The sequence below is a fragment of the Amblyomma mixtum genome, chromosome 8, assembly GCF_055824585.1.
Source record: "Amblyomma mixtum isolate Tamu chromosome 8, ASM5582458v1, whole genome shotgun sequence".
Lineage (NCBI taxonomy): Eukaryota > Metazoa > Arthropoda > Arachnida > Ixodida > Ixodidae > Amblyomma > Amblyomma mixtum.
This window is the reverse complement of record NC_143019.1, coordinates 73,611,770-73,633,690: the sequence shown is the minus strand read 5'-3', so window position 1 is coordinate 73,633,690 and position 21,921 is coordinate 73,611,770. Positions and strand designations below refer to the sequence as shown.

Below are 21,921 nucleotides of genomic sequence, written 5' to 3'. Positions count from 1 at the left end.
ATGTCTCAGGCGACAAAAAGGCCGTTTGGGGGCGCTGACAAACTCCCGTCTCCTCCCTTTCGCGAGCGACGCGCTAGGAATAACCCAAGCGTGCCCGACTTGACGCCCACTTTCCAGCTTAGATGGCGGAATGCCGAGTTTTCTGCATTTCGAAGCCTAGCTATGAGCGTGAGTTGTCTGTATTCAAGCTGGCTGACAAGAGCAGTGGGCGGCTTTTGACCAAGTTAGAGCATCATGATTAAGAATCCAATGTATGCACTATCATAATCATCAGCCTCCCTCTGCACACTTCAGGACAAAGAACCCTCCCATATCTCTCAATTTAACACTGTCATTTGCCAGCTGCGGCTACCTTATCTTCTCAGACTTGCTTATCTCACCCGCCCACCTAACTTTCTACCGCCCCCTGTTGCGCTTGCCTTCTATTGGAATTCACTCCGTTACCCTTGACGACAGTCGGTTATCTTTCTTTCCCATTACAAGTCCTACACAAACCCTTCTCCTCTTTATTTCGACTATAGATGCTATTAACTCTCGTTTTTTCCCTTATCCACTTGTCCTCTTCCTGTGCCTTAACGTTACACCTATAATTTTCCTTTCCATAGCTCGCTGAGCGGTTCTTAACTCAAGCTGAACCCTTTTCGTGAGCCTCCACGTTTCTGCCCATAAGTGAGTGCCGGTAAGATACAGTTGTTACATAATTTTCTCTTGGGGGACACTGGTAAACTACCATTCGTGATCTCGGAGTACCTGCGTATACAAACTCTTCATCAAACCTCAGAAGCCCGCGAGCTAATAAACCGTGCCCTCGGCATGTCGACCATGATTACCATCATTTGATCTGGTCTTTGAGAAACATATTTCCTGCGCTTCTCCTGCATGCATCTTAACATATTCGCTTGAGCTCCATATACATCGAACTTTTCAATGACCAACTCCTTCACAGAACGATTTTTAAAACGAAATACACGTTTGCTGATTCGTTGGGGATGCTATCGCAAAGGTATCTAGAATACCTTGAGCAGTCAACCAATACAAATTACATAACTGCATGTTTCGCCTTGACTGCTACCCACATTCCGACGGGGACGGAAGTAGGACAGGGAGCCCCATCTGGTGCTGCGATTCGCAGTTAATTCTCCGAAAAAAACCTTCGCTTTCAATTGATATTTATACATAGTGGGCACCAGCGAACAAACACGGGAGCACTACGAGAAGTTCACCGGACAGCTATGCCTTGTCTCCAGAAGTTTATGTTCCCGTTATGTATGACGCGTCCCGTTATGTATGAGGAACACCAAACAGCCCGCATGGTTGCTTTGTTAAAGTTAATTATACCATGCCGTCTTATCTTTGGTGGTGCTTTAGCTAGCTGGGCCAACGATACCGTCGATTTGGAGTCAAGCAGTATATTTGTAGCTATTTCTGACTGCACATTTGTAGTGAGTTTGCAGTCGATTTGGAGTCAAACAGTACATTTGTACTTATTCCTTTGACTACTCATTTGTAGTCAATTTGCAGTCAGATAGGTCACCGCGTTCATGCATCGGCTAAAGCGTGCAGCGCTAGAGGCGCTGTAAAGAGCTCTCAAGCACTCCGTGACAGCCAGCCGAGCGACAACGACGCCGCCAAGTGCGCGAAGATGACAGCCAGCAGGAACTCACAGCAGGAGCAGACGACAAACGCACGTCGCGCATCGTCTGCTAAGATACGAAAGCGAGCGGATTGTCGCAAGAGCTAGCGACAGTCGAGAGGCGGCGCGCGTCATTTCAACTTAGCTCCCCCCCCCCCCCCCCCCCCCCCCATCGCGGGACGAAAGCGTCATGACAAAGTCCCCTCCAAAGGCGACGTCGTACGAGGCCCAGAGGAAGGAACCGTCGCTCGCAATCTCCAGACGGACAAGAAGCGTGCAGCGTTGCCGGAGCTATAGACATTATTCGCGCTCAGATGTGGCGGCCTGCAGAAAGCCCATGTGTGGCAACCCTGTGCCCCGCCACCCGCCTTGCTGTTGGGAGTTTCGAAACTAAAAGCTCAAGCTAAGGGCTGACAACAGGATTGTCTCGCTCGTGCTGCCAGGACGCGATGCGACCGCCATGTTGTTGCGCGCCATGGTTGCCTGCATAGGTGCGCAGCGCAAATGACGTCGCATGAATAAGGTCTATATACTTAAAGTCAACCACTCAACAAAACGGCAGTGCCAATGAAATTTTAATTCTAATCTTTAGGCTAACGAGGCAACCTTTTCTAATAAAGCGTTATCATACATGGCCTACGTAGTCGACGGTTGGGAAAAATACCGTGGCAGGCTAAATTGCTTTATCGCGATGGTGAAGCCACAGATGCGCGTACTGAGGACAGCACACACCATCGAGTTCCCCTCAGACATTTCTCTTGTACTTATGATCAGCCCCAATTGCATCGAATGCGAGACAAAGGCTTTACCATTTATCTACAGTTAACCCTTCCCTTTGCATCAGCGGTTACCTTATCGCAGCCCATCTATGAATCTGACCTCTCCACCTGACGGTCGCCTCCGGTTACATCTTCGTGCTCTTGGTGTCCCCTATCTGGGCGTCCCCTGTCAGGTGTCCCCTGTCCGCTATCTTCTGTACCAACCTGTTATTCGTATTGATATTCCTTTTTTTTTTTATTCCGCGTGGGCACTTTCAGTTTCCCTTCTGCAAAGTACGCAGGGGACACCTGTCTGTCTGAAACCTCTGCCATGCTAAATCTACGCCAATAATTAAGCTTTCATTTTTCCCTTCATCTCTCAGCAGCAACAACTGAGACAGATACTGTCCTCCTGAAATGGATAGCATTAGTGACCGTGTACTAGCGCTTCCCCAATAGCTTCCACAAAGTTGCACGCATCTAGCGAGGCGGGCTTATAAAGGCCGCTCAAAGTGGCCAAGACACTTCCATCCCCGCCAACGACCTTCGCTGGAGAGAGAGACCCGGAGGGAGAGGATACAAGACAAGCACAACACTCGGCGCAAGGCATGATGCGAGACAGACGACACGGGAGCGGGCTTTCGTGTAGCTGAAGAACGTCGTTGGCTGTATGAGTGAGTGAGTGTGCGTCCCTGTCCGTATGTGTTTGTGCGCATACGGATCGCGTTGGAAGCCAAAGCTGCAGGCTTCCGTATACATAAACGTCGTGGCACGGAGCCGGATGCGCGTCGAGCACTCCTCGAGCGTTTATATAAAGGCTGGATGTCACTTCAAGAAGCTACCTCCTCTTTCTCTCTCTGTGTGTGTATGTGCTTCTGGAGAGATGAAGAGAGGGGGAAGCCAGTAGATATGTCAAGCGGGCCCACCGAGAGCGCGACACACTCGTTCGGGGCCTTGGTCTCGCAATCGCATGCTGGACGTGAGAGGCCTGTAATGCGTCTTGAGCAGAGTTTTCTTGCGAAGGAATTGAAAGGAGGAGGATGGATTGGAAAGGAGAGCATTTTGAGGGAACAAGGAGGTCCGATATCAGTGAGGGCAGAAGCTGGCATTGGTAGTCATTGCTTGGCTTGCTATAGCACTTAGATCGAAAAACGATAAATGACGAACGGGTGTCACATATTGAAGGTATGATAAGGAAAACAAGTTCTCTTTCGTTTCATCAATATTTATTATAAGTTGAACGCTCGTTAAACTTGCGCTCTTTATATGCCTCAGTTTTTATTTTATCTACTTCATGGATTAGTTCATTAGCATGTAGACCACATCTACCTGTTTCACGGAGTTACAAGCCTCAAATTTGTTATCTCAAAGATCCCTCCATGAAGTTAAAGCCCTCGTAGCTATTTCAACATAGATGTTACTTCTTGGTAGTGATTTGGTTATTTTTTTTTCTAAAACGATTATTATCAATAATGTAAGAAAACTGCTTCCAACTGGCATCACGCGACGAGTTTAATTTCTGTGGCTTTCGCCTGTAGTTACCGTCTCCGATACACTCACGGCGTGCATTCAATACGAGTGAAAATAGTTACCCTTTAATATCCCAGCCTCGTACCATTAAGATGAGTCACCCCGGATACTGCTTTCTAATTTCACTGACAACACCAGATTACCACTTTCTTCACGATCACGGATTTTCCAGGTATGTTTAACATTCGGCGAGGAATTATTTTAACTGGCTGCTCTAACCTTCCCGATTTAAGCCATCTACAACGATTACATAGTAACGATGATCACAGTAAATCGAACTCTCCTCGAAAGCCGCCCTGCGGAAATTAGCATGCTGTAAGATCCCTCCGCCGAGTCATTATCGGCACGCCGAGCTGGTTTCGAGGTGGCTATTAAGGCAGCTCAAAAAAAAAAAACACCAATCGTTAATCGAACGACCGCGCGCGATAAAAGCCTCTGGCGCAACCTAGTGGCGCAACATCTGCCGGCAGTTGAGGCCGCCTGGAGAATTAAGAAGGAAAGAAAAAAAAGGAAAGGAAAGCACGCAAGGGCGAAGCCATACAAAGATTTATTCTGATGTTAATAACGGCATGCTGCCGGAGCAGCAGCAACAGCCTGTACAGATAACAAGAAAAAAAAATATATATATATATAAAAGCGAACCTGCTTGGCGTCACGAACATGCTTGGCGCTTCAACGTACGTGACAACGTCCCGTACGAATGTGGATTCCAGGAAGCTTCAAGAGGCCGAACGGAGTTCGAGTGCGCCGGGTATCATTGTATCGCGGATCGCGATCTTTGCGGATGCCTTGGCGGAACTTTTTTCCTTTTGCTGCTATCGTTTATTTCTCCTGTCATTTTGCTTTTATTTACTTGCATCCTTAAGACACGCCAACGCTTGACGCCAGCAGAATGGAAACTTGCTCAGCACATCCGCAGTTCTGTCTTACTTAATCTTTGCATCACCACGGAGGCTATATACGGCTGGCGTCACAGCCATTCAGTGGCAGAGTTCACAATACTATAGTAAAGTACCAAGCTAAGCTAGTTTGTAAGAATTCGTAGTTTCCAACGCTGCTGCCAGAATAGAAGAGCCCTTAAATGGACCGTGAGTTGTTAGGCGTGCTCCATATTTACCCGTTTCCTCCATGAACAAATGCAAGAGTGCCGCGCCCTCGGCATTACAGTACATATGTCGGCGGCTTTTTGATTGCCACTTCGTCAGGTGCTAGTTAACCTTCTCACCTTCTCACATGACAGTACATCCAACTTAATAATATGCTATTGCCCCGATTAAAGAGCAAACAACAGACACAGATGTCATGTCGGCCACCATCGTTACTCTTTCAAGAGCCATTCATCATTTACATTCGAAGCAAGTATTTTCCGGATAAATAATATTGGGTCATTCCACGCCAAACGTCCCAGACGTTGCGCTCGACCATCTCCAATTTGTTCAAGAAAATTCACGGAAACTTATCCCAGTGTGTGTATTGAAAGCCTGGCATATTTTTGCCGTAAAAAATTTGCTCGCGTGGTGAGCGCAATTTGAACATTTGGAAAAGGCGAGAAAGTAGGCACTGCTCAAGAATTAATAAAAAATTGAATATTTCAGAAAACACTCCACAATTTTTTCAGCGACATCCACACAGATTCTGGCTTTCGATATAATCCTGAGTATGCAGCTTTATTTATCATAAACATTTTTAAAAAATTTAAAGAAAAAGTGAGAATGTTTCATTTTTGTCGTTTTTTTTTTAAATATGAACTTTCTCCAGGAAATTTGGAAATAGCTTTTTTGCTTCTCTAGATGTCTAGTATCTATAACAAATGTTATAGGTGACGAAATTGGGAACATAGAAGTAAAAAAAAATACTAAATTTGCAAAAAAAGTGCGTATTGAGCCAAAAATACTCGCCAATTTCACACTCAGGTGGTCCTAGTAAAAATACAAACAATAGTGGGTTGCGTAGCACTGTTTATTGTCTTGCATTTCTGAAATTTTAATCGTGGTAATTTTTGTTTTAAGCGAGAAAAGAATTATTGAAGTTTAGTTCTTGTGCCGCAAGCTCTTCACCGCAGAATACAACACTGTGACGAGACGAAACACAGAGTTTTGTTTTTAAGTGAGGTTTTCACTGCAGGCAAGCATAGGAACACTGAGCAGTCTTTACAGGTATGCGAGGGAAAAGATTTTCTTAACGCTTCCGGGGCGAACATACTCCAGTGAGCTAGTTGTGTGGTGGGGTCCTGTCACAGTCAGTCATTTTTGTCGTCGCCATGACAGACATGAGCACCAGCGTAAGAGCTTCTACGACGCCGATCTGGATATGATAAGGACGATCCGTTGCTGAAGCAATCCGCGACACAGCACCACGTGGTACCTAACCCTTGCGGCCGTCAGAGGCTCAAGCCCGATTGTTTTTGATGTGATGTCTTCGTTTTATTTGCTTTAATCGGTGCGAGTTCTGCCGTATTCCTGCGCAGAAATGGGCTTTATAACCACAAATTCTTCTGTGAATGAGCAGGACGTAAGGCGAGCTCGTAGCCTGAAAGGTGATGTTGGCTTGAAGTAATGAAAACTCCGTGTTCCCTTGACAGGGACCGCTGAGCGGAATCTTGGAGAGAGCTGAATTCGTTTTTCTTCAACCATTTCTTTTGGCACCCAAAGGATCACAATACCTTTGATGTTATTTTTGGCCCAGGTAAACAGCTCATAGGGTGTCATGATTTGGTTGTTGTAGGGGATTTGAAGGCTCGCCCTTGCTGCCAAACGTTTCACGGTGCCCCCAACTCCATCACAAGCACTCTTTCCGTGGGAAGTTGCAAAAAAATTCCACTCAGCGCAAATGCCGAAGTCGTTTTCGTGTTGACAGAGGTTGGCGAAATTTTTCTTGTTCTTGTACTGCGATGATGCTCCGTCAGAGAAGTAATGAATATTTGAAATTTGTGGAAAGTCTTGCTTCAGTATCTTGATTACTTCGTCCTGAAATACAGAAACGGCCACCGTGTTGTGGTCTAGACAATCAGCCTGCAACGCCAGCTGGTCGTTCCCTCTTCGTGGTCCATGCGAGATAGCACGCTGAATACCCTCGTTTTTTTTTATCTTGATTTCCCCGCACCAAAGCCAGTCTGTTCGAACTTCAAAAGAAGCGAAAACGATCTCGTTTACAGATTAACCACATGCCCGCCGACAGTCACGCAATATCCTCTTTAGCTCCAGCCCTAAAAATTCACGACAGCAAGCGACGGGAACGGAAGTTGTTATCTGGCCATAAGTATCGTGCCATGCCAGGTGTCGTGTTCTGCGGTGAAGAGGCGTCAAGACACGACGCAGCATGCGGCGCAAGAACTTAACTTCAAAAATTCTTTTCTCGCTTAAAACAAAAATTACCACGATTAAAATTTCAGAAATGCAAGACAATAAACAGTGCTACGCAACCCACTATTGTTTGTATTTTTACTAGGACCACCTCAAGGTGAAATTGGCGAGTGCTTTTGGCTCAAAACGCACTTTTTGCAATTTTAGTATTTTTTTTTACTTCTATGTTCCCAATTTCGTCACCTGTAACATTTGTTATAGATACTAGACATCTAGAGAAGCAAAAAAAGCTATTTCCGAATTTCCCGGAGAAAGTTCATATTTAAAAAAAAATGCGACAAAAATGAAACATTTTCACTTTTTCTTTCATTTTTTTAAAAATGTTTCTGATAAATAAAGCTGCATACTCAGGATTATATCGAAAGCCAGAATCTGTGTAGATGTCGCTGAAAAAAATGTGGAGTGTTTTCTGAAATATTCAATTTTTTATTAATTCTTGAGCAGTGCCTATTTTCTCGCCTTTTCCAAATGTTCAAATTGCGCTCACCACGCGAGCAAATTTTTTACGGCAAAAATATGCCAGGCTTTCAGTACACACATTGGGATAAGTTCCCGTGAATTTTCTTGAATAAATTGGAGATGGTCGAGCGCAACGTCTGGGACGTTTGGCATGGAATGACCCTATTAAGACTTCGAGGAAGCGAATTCATTAGCTTTCGAAAGCAATACATAAATGGTTAGTAGTTTGCACGCATGTACGACATTTCGTAGGAACTGCCATAGTGGCCAGAAACTGACATGAAAAAAATCAAAATTTGTCACTCGAACACACGAGAATTGGCGGAATTCCTTGTTTCGAATTGCACTAGACAAGAAATTCTGGGGAAAGAAAAAAATTATTACTTATGGCAAAATTTTCCTGCACGAAAATGAAACGGAGGGGGTTCCTACCAAGCTCGCTCTTGTGCCAAATATTTGCTGCATTAGATAGTTGGCACAAAAAGTCACCCTGACATGAAGGGTGCCAAATTCGCCTGAAACAAAGAAATCACTGCTAGGTGCAGCACACTAAGAAAAATCTGCGTTAATCATGTACTACACAGTTGTGCGACTATGAATGTAGCATTCGAAACACTGGACCAAACGAATAGGACCGAAGGACACCACAGAGGACAGCGCAGAGGACTGCGCAGAGGACGCCCCACAGGACGCCCTACGGGACGCTCCATAGGACGCCCCATAGGACGCCCCATAGGACGCCCCATAGGACACCCCATAGGACACCCCATAGGACACCCCATAGGACAACCCATAGGACAACCCATAGGACAACCCATAGGACAACCCATAGGACAACCCATAGGACACTATAGCGCTTGTGGTGTCCTCTTCGTTTGATCCTGAGTTAAGTGCTACATTTGTAGCCATGATCAACCAACTCGCCCAAACAGCTACCCTTGTACAGTTGTGTGCACTGCGCTCTGAAAGGTTAAGCGAGCAGGTTTTCACGTCTTCATTTTTTCGGGGAGAAGAAAATGGAGGATACCATTCCAGCAAAAACGACAATGATCCCCGAGTAAAAGACATGCACACACCCTGTCAGTAGCTATAGAGAAAAAGTAAGCCCAGCTAGGTATTTTCTCAGGCACTCATAGCAAGTGCATAGTTCGATAAGGAAAAGAGAAGTATTGTTTCACTTTAATCTTGTCGTGACTATGATGTACCATATATCCTTTCTTTCAGTGTTATAACTTCTGCCCATTCTCACTTCTCGTCAACGGTTGTCATCGCCATCGTGCCCCTATTGTAATTTTTCCCTCAATTGCGTGCAAGTCACAAATAAGAGCAAACCCCGACAAATCGCTCCCACAGGAGCTTTGACAGAGAAGCCGGAACTTTTTTGTGAGGCAAACTAAATGTTATCGCTTTAATAAAGCACACTAGTTAGCTGCTTTTGTGAGCCATGAAGGCAAAGAAAGCATACTGGCAAGCTGATTTTAAGAGAGGTTAAGGCAAAGCATACAGGCTAGCGGCATTTAGGCACTTCTGAGACATGAAGACAAATAAAGCATATTGGCTAGCTGCATTTGTGAGGCATGAAGCCAAAGCATCCTTGCTAGCTGGTTCTGTGATACGAGGCCAAATAAAGCATACTGCCAGGCTCCGTAAAAGGGAGCAACGGACTCCGCCTTGCGAGTTGCGTCACGGAGACCTGTTTTGAAAGCCGGCAACCTTGCGACTCGAAGCAGAGGAATGTGTTTGTGCGACCTTAGGAGAGGGCGTGTTTGCACTGGGATGCCGGAAAGGGCCGCGGCGGCAGCGTGACTTTGATTGGGATCTCTAGGTTAAGGCGGGCACCATTGCACTTTTCTTTTTTTGTCTGCGTCGATTTCGACTCCCGCTTCAGAATACCGCACAAAATTGCAGACAATGTGCAGGCTTTAAGCTGCACTTTCCCCGCCGAACTACGGGAATCATTTTTCATCTTGTCGGCAGCACAGTTTCGTGTGTCCCATCCGCCTCGCCAAGTCAAACGCCAGCCACTGCTAAGAGAGACGGATGATGACGATACGAGCAAGTTTATCATAGGTCACGTTTACTCCTAAGGCATTGGAAAGAAAAAAATAATCCTTTATTGTCAAGTCAAACCTTAAGATGCGGCTTCGTATACTAAAAACATGCAAATCCGGTTAACTTATTTTTTTTAAAAAGTAACAAATTTTATTTGTTTACACAAAAGAGGTACTCACAACGGAGTCAAAAAATCATGAGCAAGATCCCAGACCCGAAAGCCACTTCGGGAATACAGAACACAGAGCTGGCATATGCGGCAGTAGTTTTGCTTCTTGACTAATACTCTGTAATACTAAAGGTAAACTAATCTGTTTCCAACCTTTGGTGGCAGCAGTGACACGCACAAAATGGCCTTCGGGATTCCAAGGCTAAGAGTGGATTCACTTAGCGTGCGGTGCATGAAGACTCCCGTAGATGGTTACCACAGTCAAATAAACAAAAAAAGCTACGCAAGGTACAGAGTGGTGACTACACTTCTCTAGGACGATATCGCGTGCTGATACGTACTTGCGACACATGCGCGCAAAGCTTTGCACGTTCCGGATACTATTGCGGATATCGGCGCCGTAGAGAGGGGTGTCCCTACCGTACCGCAATCTACCGGTAACAAATCCGCAGTTTCGAAAGCAGCTGCGTCGACGTCCGTCTGCGTATACGTTTTGAAAAACAAGCGGTTTGGCGTCGTCTGCACACACGGATCTAGAAACATTGACCGCCCGGCACTGCCGCCATTACCGCACACACGCACGCACACTGATGGTCTTTCCGCGTTGCCAAAAGTAGACGCGGGCGGTCCTGACGACAGTGCAGCGTTCTCTTCCTGCTTCCTGCTATAGCACTCTGACTTTGCTCGGCGGCGAAAAAATATTTCAACGGCCGACTAAACTGGGCACTGGGGCTGTTACCGATAGACGCTATTCCGCAGTTCGAGCAGGGCAATTTTACGGGGCCATATCAGTGGTTCTTTTTTTTACTTCTTTGTACCGAAAGTACAATCCGTCAGCCAGTTTCGCAGCGAACAGATACACTTTTCCAGTAGACGCCGGTTTAAATTTATCAACATTTATCAGCACTGAGTCGTCAGTATCTGAAAGAGAACCCTCAGGAGGATGAACGGTATCGGCGCCGGCAATGCAGTGAAACGTCGTCATTGAAAGCTTCCGCTGTTTCCTGCTGTATGAAAAAGTGTTCTCCATGTGGGATAGGAACCTTAAGGGACAGGTCGATAGGTTAAAGGGCGCTCTTGAGAACGTGCCATAAGTGAGTGCCGTGACTCGGCGGGCCTTAAGACAGGGGAACGTGGAGAGCTGAGGGACGTGGAAGGCTGGAGGACATGGAGGGCTACATGGAGGGCTACATAGAGGGTTACATAGAGGGCTACATAGAGGGCTACATAGAGGGCTACATAGAGGGCTACATAGAGGGCTACATAGAGGGCTACATGGAGGCCTACATGGAGGGCTACATAGAGGCCTACATAGAGGGCTACATAGAGGGCTACATAGAGGGCTACATAGAGGGCTACATGGAGGGCTACATGGAGGGCTACATGGAGGGCTACATGGAGGGCTGGAAGTCTGGGGGACATGGAGGACGTGGACGGCTACATGGAGGGCTACATGAAAGGCATGAAAGGCTGGAGGGCTACATGAAGGGCTGGAGGACATGGAGGGCTGGCCGGCTTAGATTCCGGTTGGCCTTAGAGAAGAGAAGCGGGGCTGCTACAGCTTGATTTTTCTCATCATATACGCAGTCCTCGCGCTTGATTTGGCCCGCAAGAAGTGCCAGAGAACTTCACCCCGCAAAGGTTCAAGGTGTCGAACAGCTTCAATAAAAAGGCACGATGCGGAAAGCAGTCGCAGTTGCACATAAAAATTGCGGTACCCTTTTTTTTCTGTTTTTGCACAACTCCTTTCCGTCCTTATCTTCACGGCCTTCTGGGTACTCATGACATTGGAAGGGGCAACTAATTATCCAAGGCACATAGCCAGCGAATCCTGCTTTCATTATTTTTTCTTCTCACATTCCTAGCTGCCGGCTGGCATGTTCCTGTGGCCTCGATTTGCTTTCGACAGATTTCCCGAAACACATGTAAGCTGTATATGCACTTTCGATTCAACTCCATACAGTATGCTTGTTGTGGACCTTATAACGCTTCTGGCGACGCCACGGAATAGATCAAATGGCTAGTTTGATGTGCTCATTTAGCCGCAAAGCTTGCTGCATTCTTTTATTCTTCTGCCAACTGGCCCAATACCAACGGTCAAAACTCTGATGACACGACGCGATTGCATCGAGTAAAAGCAAGAGGGTACAGAAAAAAACGGCACTACTCCAGGAATCACGTCAGACACATCAAAGCTCGTTCTACATCTACGTCGTGCGCAGGATCGCTTAAGCAGCGGCATCTTAAGTACTCGGGCACGACCATCTGTTTACCCGCAAGTGGCGTGAGACAGTTATCTAAGCCGAAACTGCTCGGAGCCAGTATGCTTGGCCTGCATTGGCGCCTTCGCTTGCGACAGACACGCTAGCGAAGCGTGCTTGTCCAGATGAAACTCCTGCTGCAATCGAAGCGACACGTTCACCATGCGAGAGAGACCTACGCCATCAGAGCCAACTGAACCGCAAAACACGACAGCTGAAACTCGGACACCAAAACGCAAATATCTGCTGGAGAGTGAATAAAGCCGGGTTTATTAACATTTCCGAGGAACAGACTTGGTCCCATCGAAGAGAAAATCAACCGCAGTAGTATTCGGTGCCTCTCATCTAAGATCTCGATTATCGGCTTATGGTTGTGGTGCTGGTATAAGCGCCACACGAATGCTGCGATGGACTGCACTACCAAACGAATGCTATGGCTGCAAAAGCGCGCTTTCAAACAAAGTATACCAATAAAAAGTGGACTGTGCGCAGTTCCATTTTTTTTCTAATTCCCGCAATCTGTTCCTAGAACCGGAAGCAGAGCCTTCATTCGGTTCGATGTCTTTCCCTGAAATGCTTAGAACGATGATAGATCCCCTTGTAAGAGCATTGGTATGCAATGGCTATTGCAGTATAATCTCTGGGGATGACGCAAGCAGTCTGTTTGTACAGCTTTATGAAATGCGTAGGCCTTTTTGAAGCCTTAGGACTGGTGGCGTTAGGCACACGTGTTCGGGCGATTACGCGTGTCACGGCTGGTGGTGAAGCCTGCTACTTAGTTTTCTTGCACAGACACTTTTCAAAGTAGACCCAATGCTGCAGTTTTGTATGACGCAAGCAGCGTCTGCTGATTCATGGTCAGCGAACTAAAGAACACCGGATCTTCATTCTTCGCTTGTAACGCGTGTTTAGCCTACGATATACTTTCGAAAGTCAGCCAAACATGCTTCAAAACAGCGTTACACGCCTCCAGTGTAAAAGCATGTGTGACAACGTTGTCAGACGTAATCCGCGGCTTCTGGACCATCGGCGACGTGAAACGTTGGATCCTTATCTGCATCAGTTAAAATGGCAGCGTGCAGAGGTTCCCAGCAGTCGACCAAGTGTGCTTCGTGTGATCTGTGCACCGCTGTCGACCAAGTCTGAGTCGGTGTAATCTGGGCGCCGCTGTATACCTTCCGAATGAATTGGTTCAGAAAAGCAATCGCTTACTGTGCCATCAAAACGGCTCTCAAAAGGCGTACTGAGAAAGCAAGCGGTCGCTTTTTCATTAACGCTTACGCGTTGCGGCACATCAGGCCTCCAGAGTAATCAATCAAGTGTGCCTTGATTCAGCCTCGCGTGGCTTTTGAAAAGCGGTGGCCATTGTAACAGCGTGCATGCCTCGGGAGCGAATCAGTTAGCCCTGGCTTTTGGAAACTAAACAAGAAAGATCATAACAGCAAAATGAAACAAAGCTACATAATTATTGCCTCACTGTCCATGTTGTGTTCAGTATAACACTCGCTCTCGACCGAACAAGCTCCTCTAGTATGTACCTATTGTATATAAATCTACGACTCCATTGCACTGAATTCAGACGTGTAATCAGAGCTAAGGAAGGTCATGTGTGTCGATACATATACCTGTATATGCACCTAAGTGGCGACGGGTCTTAAATTAAAGTACCACAATTCAGTTCATAGCCTTGATCTTGCGAGCTCACTGTTCTTCATTACAGGATTGCCCCCTTTCATATCTATACTTCTTTTGTTCCCGCTCCGCCCCCTTTTATTCATTTTTCATGTACGTCAGGAAATTTTTATTACTGAAAAAGGCTTCAGAAACTACGCAATCACAAAAGCTTAGAGTAGCTGCACGAACATAAATGTGCAATAGTCATCCGACGTACTACACCTAACACGCATGCAACACACGTAGCAGAGGTACCACTCACTATAGTGCTCCCTCATGAGTGCCGGTAACGAATACTAGTGTCCGCGTTAACATTGTTCGCCGCTCGTAGCTAAAAGCGCTCTGCGCAATCTACTTTTCACGCGTAATTAGGTCATGCGACGTTGCTAACAAAAATCCCTACGTGTAAATGTTGTGCTAAATCTGTTTCTCTCAATTACGTTCGTGCACCAGCATAAACCAAACAAACCTACTGCGTCGTTTGGTAGAGCCTTTGTTCCGTCACGTTCTTCGTTGATCCGGCTCTAGCGTAGCCGCCCATGCATATCTATAGCAGACGACAACGTTTCTAAAACAACTCGTCTCGTCTGCTCAAGGCTATGCGCGCCGCCATAGCCCGCCCCCATACGTCTGCAAGTATACGGCATACGGAAGTGCGAACACGCCCGACCCGAACAATGCGTACGCGTTGGGGCGCGACACAAACGTGAGACAAGGGGCGGCTCACACAAATGCACGCTCGGAAAAGCTCGACCACAGATCACCAGGACACACGGCGGACATACGTGACTCCTGACAGGGTGTCATTATCAACTGCGCGAGAAACAAGAACTCCCTGTTAGGCGGCCATTATTCGTCAAGCCACCGGGCTCCGTTGTTCGGCACACGGTTGGTTGCCTGTGGCAGAACTTTATGGCCGCGTCTGCTGACGCTGGTAAACGACCAGCTAGTACTATAGGCTTAACCTAACTTTCAGACACAACTGTATGAAAGGTGCTGAGAGGTTCTGCTTGGTGGGATATCGGTGTACGGTGGGCCTCGATAATGTCGATGTTCAAGCTATTTTTGCTCGTCTCGGCACGCCTTTCGTTCTGTGGACCCCACTATTGAACGTATCGGGTTCAGATGGTCTATTTCTTCAGCCTAAATTACGGCAAAAAGTGTGCAGCAAGAATTTCGTCGTTCTATACCTGCTGCAAAACGACAAAGGCATTGCCGTAGGCTGGGCTCTCAGATCGAACAAATGCTCGACTGAATTCGAAGACATTGTGTCATTTTGCTGCATTTCCTTTAGGCGCTCCACAGCCTACATACCCTTTCTGAAACCAACCATCTCGTCTCCAATGGGGTCACTCGAAAAAAAACAGAGCTTGCTGGTTGTATTTCGTTAAGAACATAAGAACGTAACGTTAAACTTTTCAGCTTTCACAGCGACTCGATTTTTGTGGCTCTCTTGCTCCTAGGCACTTTCCGGTCTATCCTGACAACTGCACATTAACAATTGCAGCCTCTCTGAGCCTGTAAGTAGTCCCACCACTTCATACAGACGCGAAGACTTGAGAAACAATCGAGTGGTTAATCGCAGAAGGCTGCTTAGGTTATGCTGAAGCTGAACGGCATAGCTGAATGGCACAGCTGAATGGCATTCCTGAATGGTATAACTGAATGACATTTAGCTATGCCGTTCAGCTTCAGCATAACTGAAGCAGCCTGTTCAAGCCTTCCCGTTCCTGAATGCTATAAGTGAATGACATTGCTGAATGGCATTGCTGAATGGCATAGCTGAATGGCATAGCTTAACGGCACAGCTGAATGTCATAGCTGCGCAGTATAACTGAGAGGCATAACTGAACGGCTGAACGCCATAAGTGAACGCCATAGCTGAAAGACGTAGCTGTACAGTACAGTTGAACAGTTGCCTCTACCCTCTAGTCCTCTCTCCGTCTGAATGGCAACACGTCCAAACGCTTACGCAATCTTCCAGCTACGTTCTCTGCGTTGGCTAAGTGGCTATGTCCTCCTGGTATTCAAGCACGAGTTCGGGGATTTCACTTGCGGCCGCGACAACAGCATGCCAGCGCAATTAAAGCATACAAAAAAGTAAAATACGTCCGCATGCTGATACTTAGGCAAACATGGCAGAATTTCAGACGGTTCCAGGTAACCGAGTCCACTCCTGCGTAGTGCCTCGAAGTCAGGCAAAACTTTGTCAAGTAAAAATTTAGTTTTTAAACATGGCAGATGGAGCTTTGTGTTCATGGCCAGAAAGAACATACCAGTGGCAAACAGGAACGCCCGCGCAAAGGCACCACCAACAACAACAAAGCGATGAAAGGCCACGTGGTAGTGATGACAGACAGACTAGAGCAAAACCTGAAACGATTAAAGTCGAGCTTTCTTTTTGGCGGAGAGGGCGACACTACCACTTGGCAGGGGTTACGTGTCTGTCGGCAGAGCTCTATTCGAACGTAACTAACAACTTTCGACTTCTGTGAACACTGTCTCTTCTCCTGCCTCGTCAGTACTCAATGTATCCGTTTCTCCCACCCGTTCCGATCTTTCTGATGTGCCTGGCTGGCGTCGGCCGAACGGGACGGTACCGGGCCTTTGTCCGACAAACCACTGGCCTAGATTATCAGCGCTTAATAGTGTGCTGATAATAAAATGATTTTCTTGCTGTCTAGAACTTTCGAGATACAGAGCTCGCCACGAACAGTTGCGAACATTCTAGAACATCGCCAACTTGTGGGCCAACGCGAGCAGCGCATCGTAAGAGCAGGATCCGGCGGCGGTACAAAGAGCACTGTTCACAAAGTGTAATGTTTAAAAACGCACACATAACAGAATACCGGCGCGACAACTTTAAGCAGCTCAGTGAATGCGCACCGGAATAAAGATTTCTTAAGTGACACAAAAGATTATTTCAGCACCTGGGTGACTGATATTCTAGTGCGCGCGCTTCCTTAAGGAAGACCCATCCTCGAAAGTAATTCGCATCAAAAATTGGAGCTGCTTCTTTGTCAAGCACATTCCCCACCACGATGACAAAATGTTTTTGCGATTGTAGTTCACAAAGTAGTTGCTGCAAATGGAGTCGCAGAGGCTCCTGATTGACATCTCTACTCAAAGAAGGCTTGTTGCACTGAATGCAAGCTGCACTTCGCAGTGGAAGTCCACACCTGCAACAGCGTGTTATTTGAATTCTGTTTTGAAGAAATCTACTTGTAAAAACGGCATGGCTTGTTCGCAAGAGAAAGGGTCACGTCGCACTAGTTGCATCATCTTGAACACTACGTCGACAAATGTATGGTATGCGCACCGTTGTAATTTCATAGGCTATGAAGGTTCGCATCGAAGTGAACAATTTGCCAAATATATGAGGCCTCGGTCATGAACACCACTGAACCATTTGCCCACGAACCAGAGAACTGTTGACGTATTGTAAGTGCTTCTGTATGTCTAACATGTTTTACATACCACCAGTAAAGATTAAAAGCAAAAACCTTGTCATTGAAACCATCAAAAGTCGAGCGATAGTCTCACGCCGACATTGCGGCTGTTATAAAAGCATCAAAGTTTGACAAATGGCGTAATGGAGGCTTTTTAATATAGAGAACTTCTGGGCGTGATTCATTGGAACCAATTTGGAAGCCACGTCTTCTTCGCTCTTCCAGTGTTCTCTGAAGACCCTCGCGTTTTTCTTATCCTCTAGCCAAGCATAAACAACCTTAGTAGATAATTTATTTTGCTTATATGGGCAATCTGTTCTGATTTGGCTTATTTATCTACAGAAAATCGCGATTGTAAACAACAAGAGCGTTTCGAGTTGCTTCGCTCATCCAAAGCTGCCATGCTGATGCGCGCTACCTGGAAACATTCTTCCATGCCATCTCATCAACGATCACTACATGCCGAGTGGAAAACTGTCAGCTAGTAGCGTTCATGTCAATAAAGCACATGGGCCTGCGTAAACAGATCTTCACATAAGTATCATAGAAGCTAAGACGAGCTGCTTCAATGATTAAGGTTTCTGATAACTTCTTCAAATCAGAGAGCGCTGATTACAATGTCACTGAGTGAGAGGTAAAGTGTGTCACAGAAGGCACAAACTGACTCACCTTTGCAGGTGAGAGAGACAGGGTCGCAGGACAGTCCGAAATCCTTAGCGCACGGTTCATCGACCGAGCATGCTTCGCCGGTCTGCCGGGCACACACCAGACCGCACGGCGGACACCGACTCGGAGTCTTGGCCGTCCTTCCGGCGGGACACTTGGACACGTCTGCTCCGCAGGCACAGACCACCGGAAGACCAGTGGCACCTCGGCCAGCTGTGTCAGCGTCGCCATTCGCATCCAGCGACGGAGACGAAGAATCCAGGGTTGGCCAGGCGCTCGACGGTGACACGACGACCACTGACAAGACTACTAACAACCAGAACCGCGGACGTCCCACCACGAGATTGACGAAGCCCTCTGAGAACCCCATGACGATGAGGCCTAAGGGGCTGGCACCGGCACGTCCCTATCGGCAGGAGCAAAAACGGAACACCACGGCGTCGGGAACAAGTTTTGCAATGCGCTACCAAATGCAGAAGCGCCGCCGAGCCGCGCTTGTATCACTCAGACAGAAACAGTTCCGTGAAGATCCTTGCAATCGCCCAGATACGGGCGACCGAGGGAAAACAACAGAGGAGCTTGACACCGATGGCCAAACGACGACGAAAAAAAAATTACAAAGTTGTCACACACCCACCGACTACGCCCCCACTGAACACAACAAACAGACCGCGCGTGCGCACAGCCGTGTCACGCTGCTTCCCACTCTGGCTAGAAGACTCGATGCACTACCTCAGCTATGACACCACGGGGCAGTATCGCTCCAGTACGATGCCCTAGATGGGGAGCGCCGTCTTGCGGCTTCGAAGCAGCCGACAGCGGCAGCGGTGGCGGAGGACAGCACCTTATCTCGCTCTTCACCGTGTCTCTTCTTCGACGAAGACGGACCGGGACAGCGGGCAAGTCCAGGACTGTACGTCCGCCCGGTACTCAGCAGGTCCTTCCTCCTGGGACTAGTCAGTGACCACTGCGGTATCAGCGGCGCCTCACTCGGACCGTGGACGTCCAAAAGCTGCCGTCCTCGTTGGATACAGCTGGCTTCGTTGGAGAGATCGTCCAGTGCCGCCAGCGCCGCGGCTCTATCAACCGCTCAGACAAGGCTCGCGCGGCGGTGGCCTCTCTCGCGCGTCTCGCCCGCTAGCCGGTTCCTGACTAGTTCTCCAGAAAGATTCCTCCGGGCGCCTTCGCGGCCATGCCGAAGAAGGGGAAGGAAGGGGGGCGAAGCATGCAAGGGGGTGGGCGGCAGTAGCAAGGCAGGCAGAGCAGAAGCCGGCCGGCAGGGCCGGTGAGAGCTTGCGGCGGGTTGGAGAAGAGAGGATGGTAGGAAGACCGGTTTCACCCTCGCCGCTCTTTCTTTTTTTCTTTTACATACAGCTGGATTTCTTTCTCGGCATCGTGTCCTCTCCTCCCTCTTGCTCGCCGGGCACATACGTCGTCGTCCTGACTCAGTCAACCTTTATTCTTTTTTCGCTCAGCAGCTCACCGCGACGCAACGCCAACTCACGGCCTCTGTAGGAAGCTCTGAGCAGCAGCGCGTGTTTCTATTACGTATCTTTTTTCGCGTATTCGTGCATGTGTGTGTCTTCTACCTTTTGTTTTGTTTTTTTTCCGCGCCTGTCTCCTTGCGAAGTTTGGACGCTGACCTCCTCTCCCCCCTTCTTTTTCGTCGTTCGCTCGTCGTGTCTTTTCGGGGGGGGTCGCTGCTCTAAATTCCTCGGACATGCATTGACGTGAAAAACACCACGCTGTTGTTCGGATTCCTGAGGGCGATTGTTCCAGCTAAGGCTCGGAAAACCAAAGACGAGAAAGTAACGTATAAAGATCAAATAAAAAAGGAGTTGCTTTGATGTTATTACACGAAGCCAGAGGGAACAGATGAGTGGAATTAAACCACAGACAAAAAAGTAACCTATAAAGAAGAAATAAAAGTTGCTTTGATGTTATTACACGAAGCCAGAGGCAACAGATGAGTGGAATTTGACGCGCAAAGACGAGGGGCGCCGTAAGGGGCCCGCATATGTATAGAAGGCTCCGGATTAATTCAGACACCTTGCGCTACATCAACGCGCAGCAAAATCTCAGTCCAGAAGCACTTTTGCTCTTATCCTCTATCGAAAAAAGCTTGCCGAGTCCGGATTCAAACCAGTGACCTTCAGCTTTGTAGTAATGAGTCATTGCCACTGGATCACTGCTACGAGTAACCAAGGGCAGCAACGAATTTAAGCTTTGAAGTCTTTCATCCTGGTGTGGCAGGTAATGCAAAACTGCAGAAAATGTTAGAAACGACGTCTCTACGTGCGTGCGTTAGGGTGCGGAGAGGGAGTGGATAGGTTTGTGTGTGTGCTTGTGTGCTTTAGCTCCCTATCAATCACTTCATAACCATTAACACCATCTCTCTCTCTCTCTCTCTCTCTCTCTCTTTGGCGTTCCTCATAGCCTGAGTCGCTTTGGGACGTTAAACCCCAATAAATCAAATCACTCTCTTTCATTAACCATAAAATTGTGATTTGCTGCGGTGAATGTTGGCATTTAAGAAACTCAGAGTTTTAAGCCACCCAGCATTCCGCTTAGGGGAGATCCCAATAGACACTGAAACTTCATTGGACATCCGTAGGACGTCTCGGACGTCCCCAGGACGTCCTAGGGAGATTCAGTGTCCACTGTGGTGTGGCGAGGGAGTAGATAGGTTTGCGTGTGTGTTTGTGTGATTTAGCTTTCTATCAATCACTTCATAACCGTTGGAAACATCTCTCTCTCTTTCATTAACCATAAAATTGTGATTTGCTGCGGTGAATGTTGGCATTTAAGAAACTCGGAGTTTTAAGCCACCCAGCATTCCGCTTAGGGGAGATCCCAATAGACACTGAAACTTCATTGGACACCCGTAGGACGTCTCGGACGTCCCCAGGACGTCCTAGGGAGATTCAGTGTCCACTGTGGTGTGGCGAGGGAGTAGATAGGTTTGCGTGTGTGTTTGTGTGATTTAGCTTTCTATCAATCACTTCATAACCGTTGGGAACATCTCTCTCTCTCTCTTTCATTAACCATAAAATTGTGGTTTGTTGCTGTGAATGTTGGCATTTAAGTAACTGAAAGTGTTTTCAGCCGCCCAGCATCCTGCTTACAAGCTATGGAGAAGTCGCCCTCGTTGTAAATGCATTTATGTGCGGAGAAACAAAAAACAAGGAAGTGGCTCTTGCTAGCTATAGTAAACATAGGATTGGAAACATAGGATGGCTTCAAAGAAGCATTTAACTTCTGTCCCAAACGCTAGACTGGGACAATTAAAGCGTCGAAGCATTTTTAAGCCACCGAATTAGTCAGCTGAAAAGGAAAAAGTTGAAATGTTCCCTCGTGTCTTGCGCTGTAGCGCACCGGCGTCGACCGCTGCTGACAGCAGTGAAACATTATAGCCGCCACAGAACATTCGGCAACGTTCAGCTGTTGTCTGCAAGCGATAAGCAGCCAAATGTTTAGCGACGTGGGCATCGACCACTGATATCATTGGTATTGTTGTAAATACGCTACGTTATTTCAACAATTTGTTCTAGTGGCGTCCTTACAGTTTCTTTTGTGAATGACGCGATAAGAGGGCTGCGATGTGTGACAGGGCAAATTTCGCTGTGTCATGCTTAGCCGCGAAATAGGACAAGGGTATGTGGGTGCTTACAGTGCGGCCCAGGAAACAGACTGTCAAGCGCGTCGTCGTTGACTGCGATACCGACTGCGTTATCGACTGAAATATTTCTGTTACATAACGTTCATTTCTTGCTGCATTTTTGCTGTACAGCTCTCTCAGAACTATATTTAAAAAACTGGAATTCTTTTCACCCTTGCTCTCTTGCAACCAATCGACACTCTTATCTTGCATCCCTGAAGATGCACCTAGGACTCCGCCAGTCCAATTT

At 47.3% G+C, this 21,921-nt stretch overlaps 1 protein-coding gene across 5 annotated transcripts in view; it reads right to left on the bottom strand.

The window, feature by feature from the left end:
• Positions 1–19,549, bottom strand: part of LOC149333011 (uncharacterized) — a 167,797-nt gene extending 148,248 nt beyond the window's left edge. For all 5 annotated transcript variants that reach the window (XM_089558536.1, XM_089558539.1, XM_089558537.1 and 2 more), the window contains exon 1: positions 18,017–19,549. In XM_089558536.1, the coding sequence (XP_089414662.1) occupies positions 18,017–18,383 (367 nt within the window). In that variant the 5' untranslated portion in view covers positions 18,384–19,549. The remainder of the gene's footprint in view (positions 1–18,016) is intronic.
• Positions 19,550–21,921: the final 2,372 nt, after the last annotated feature.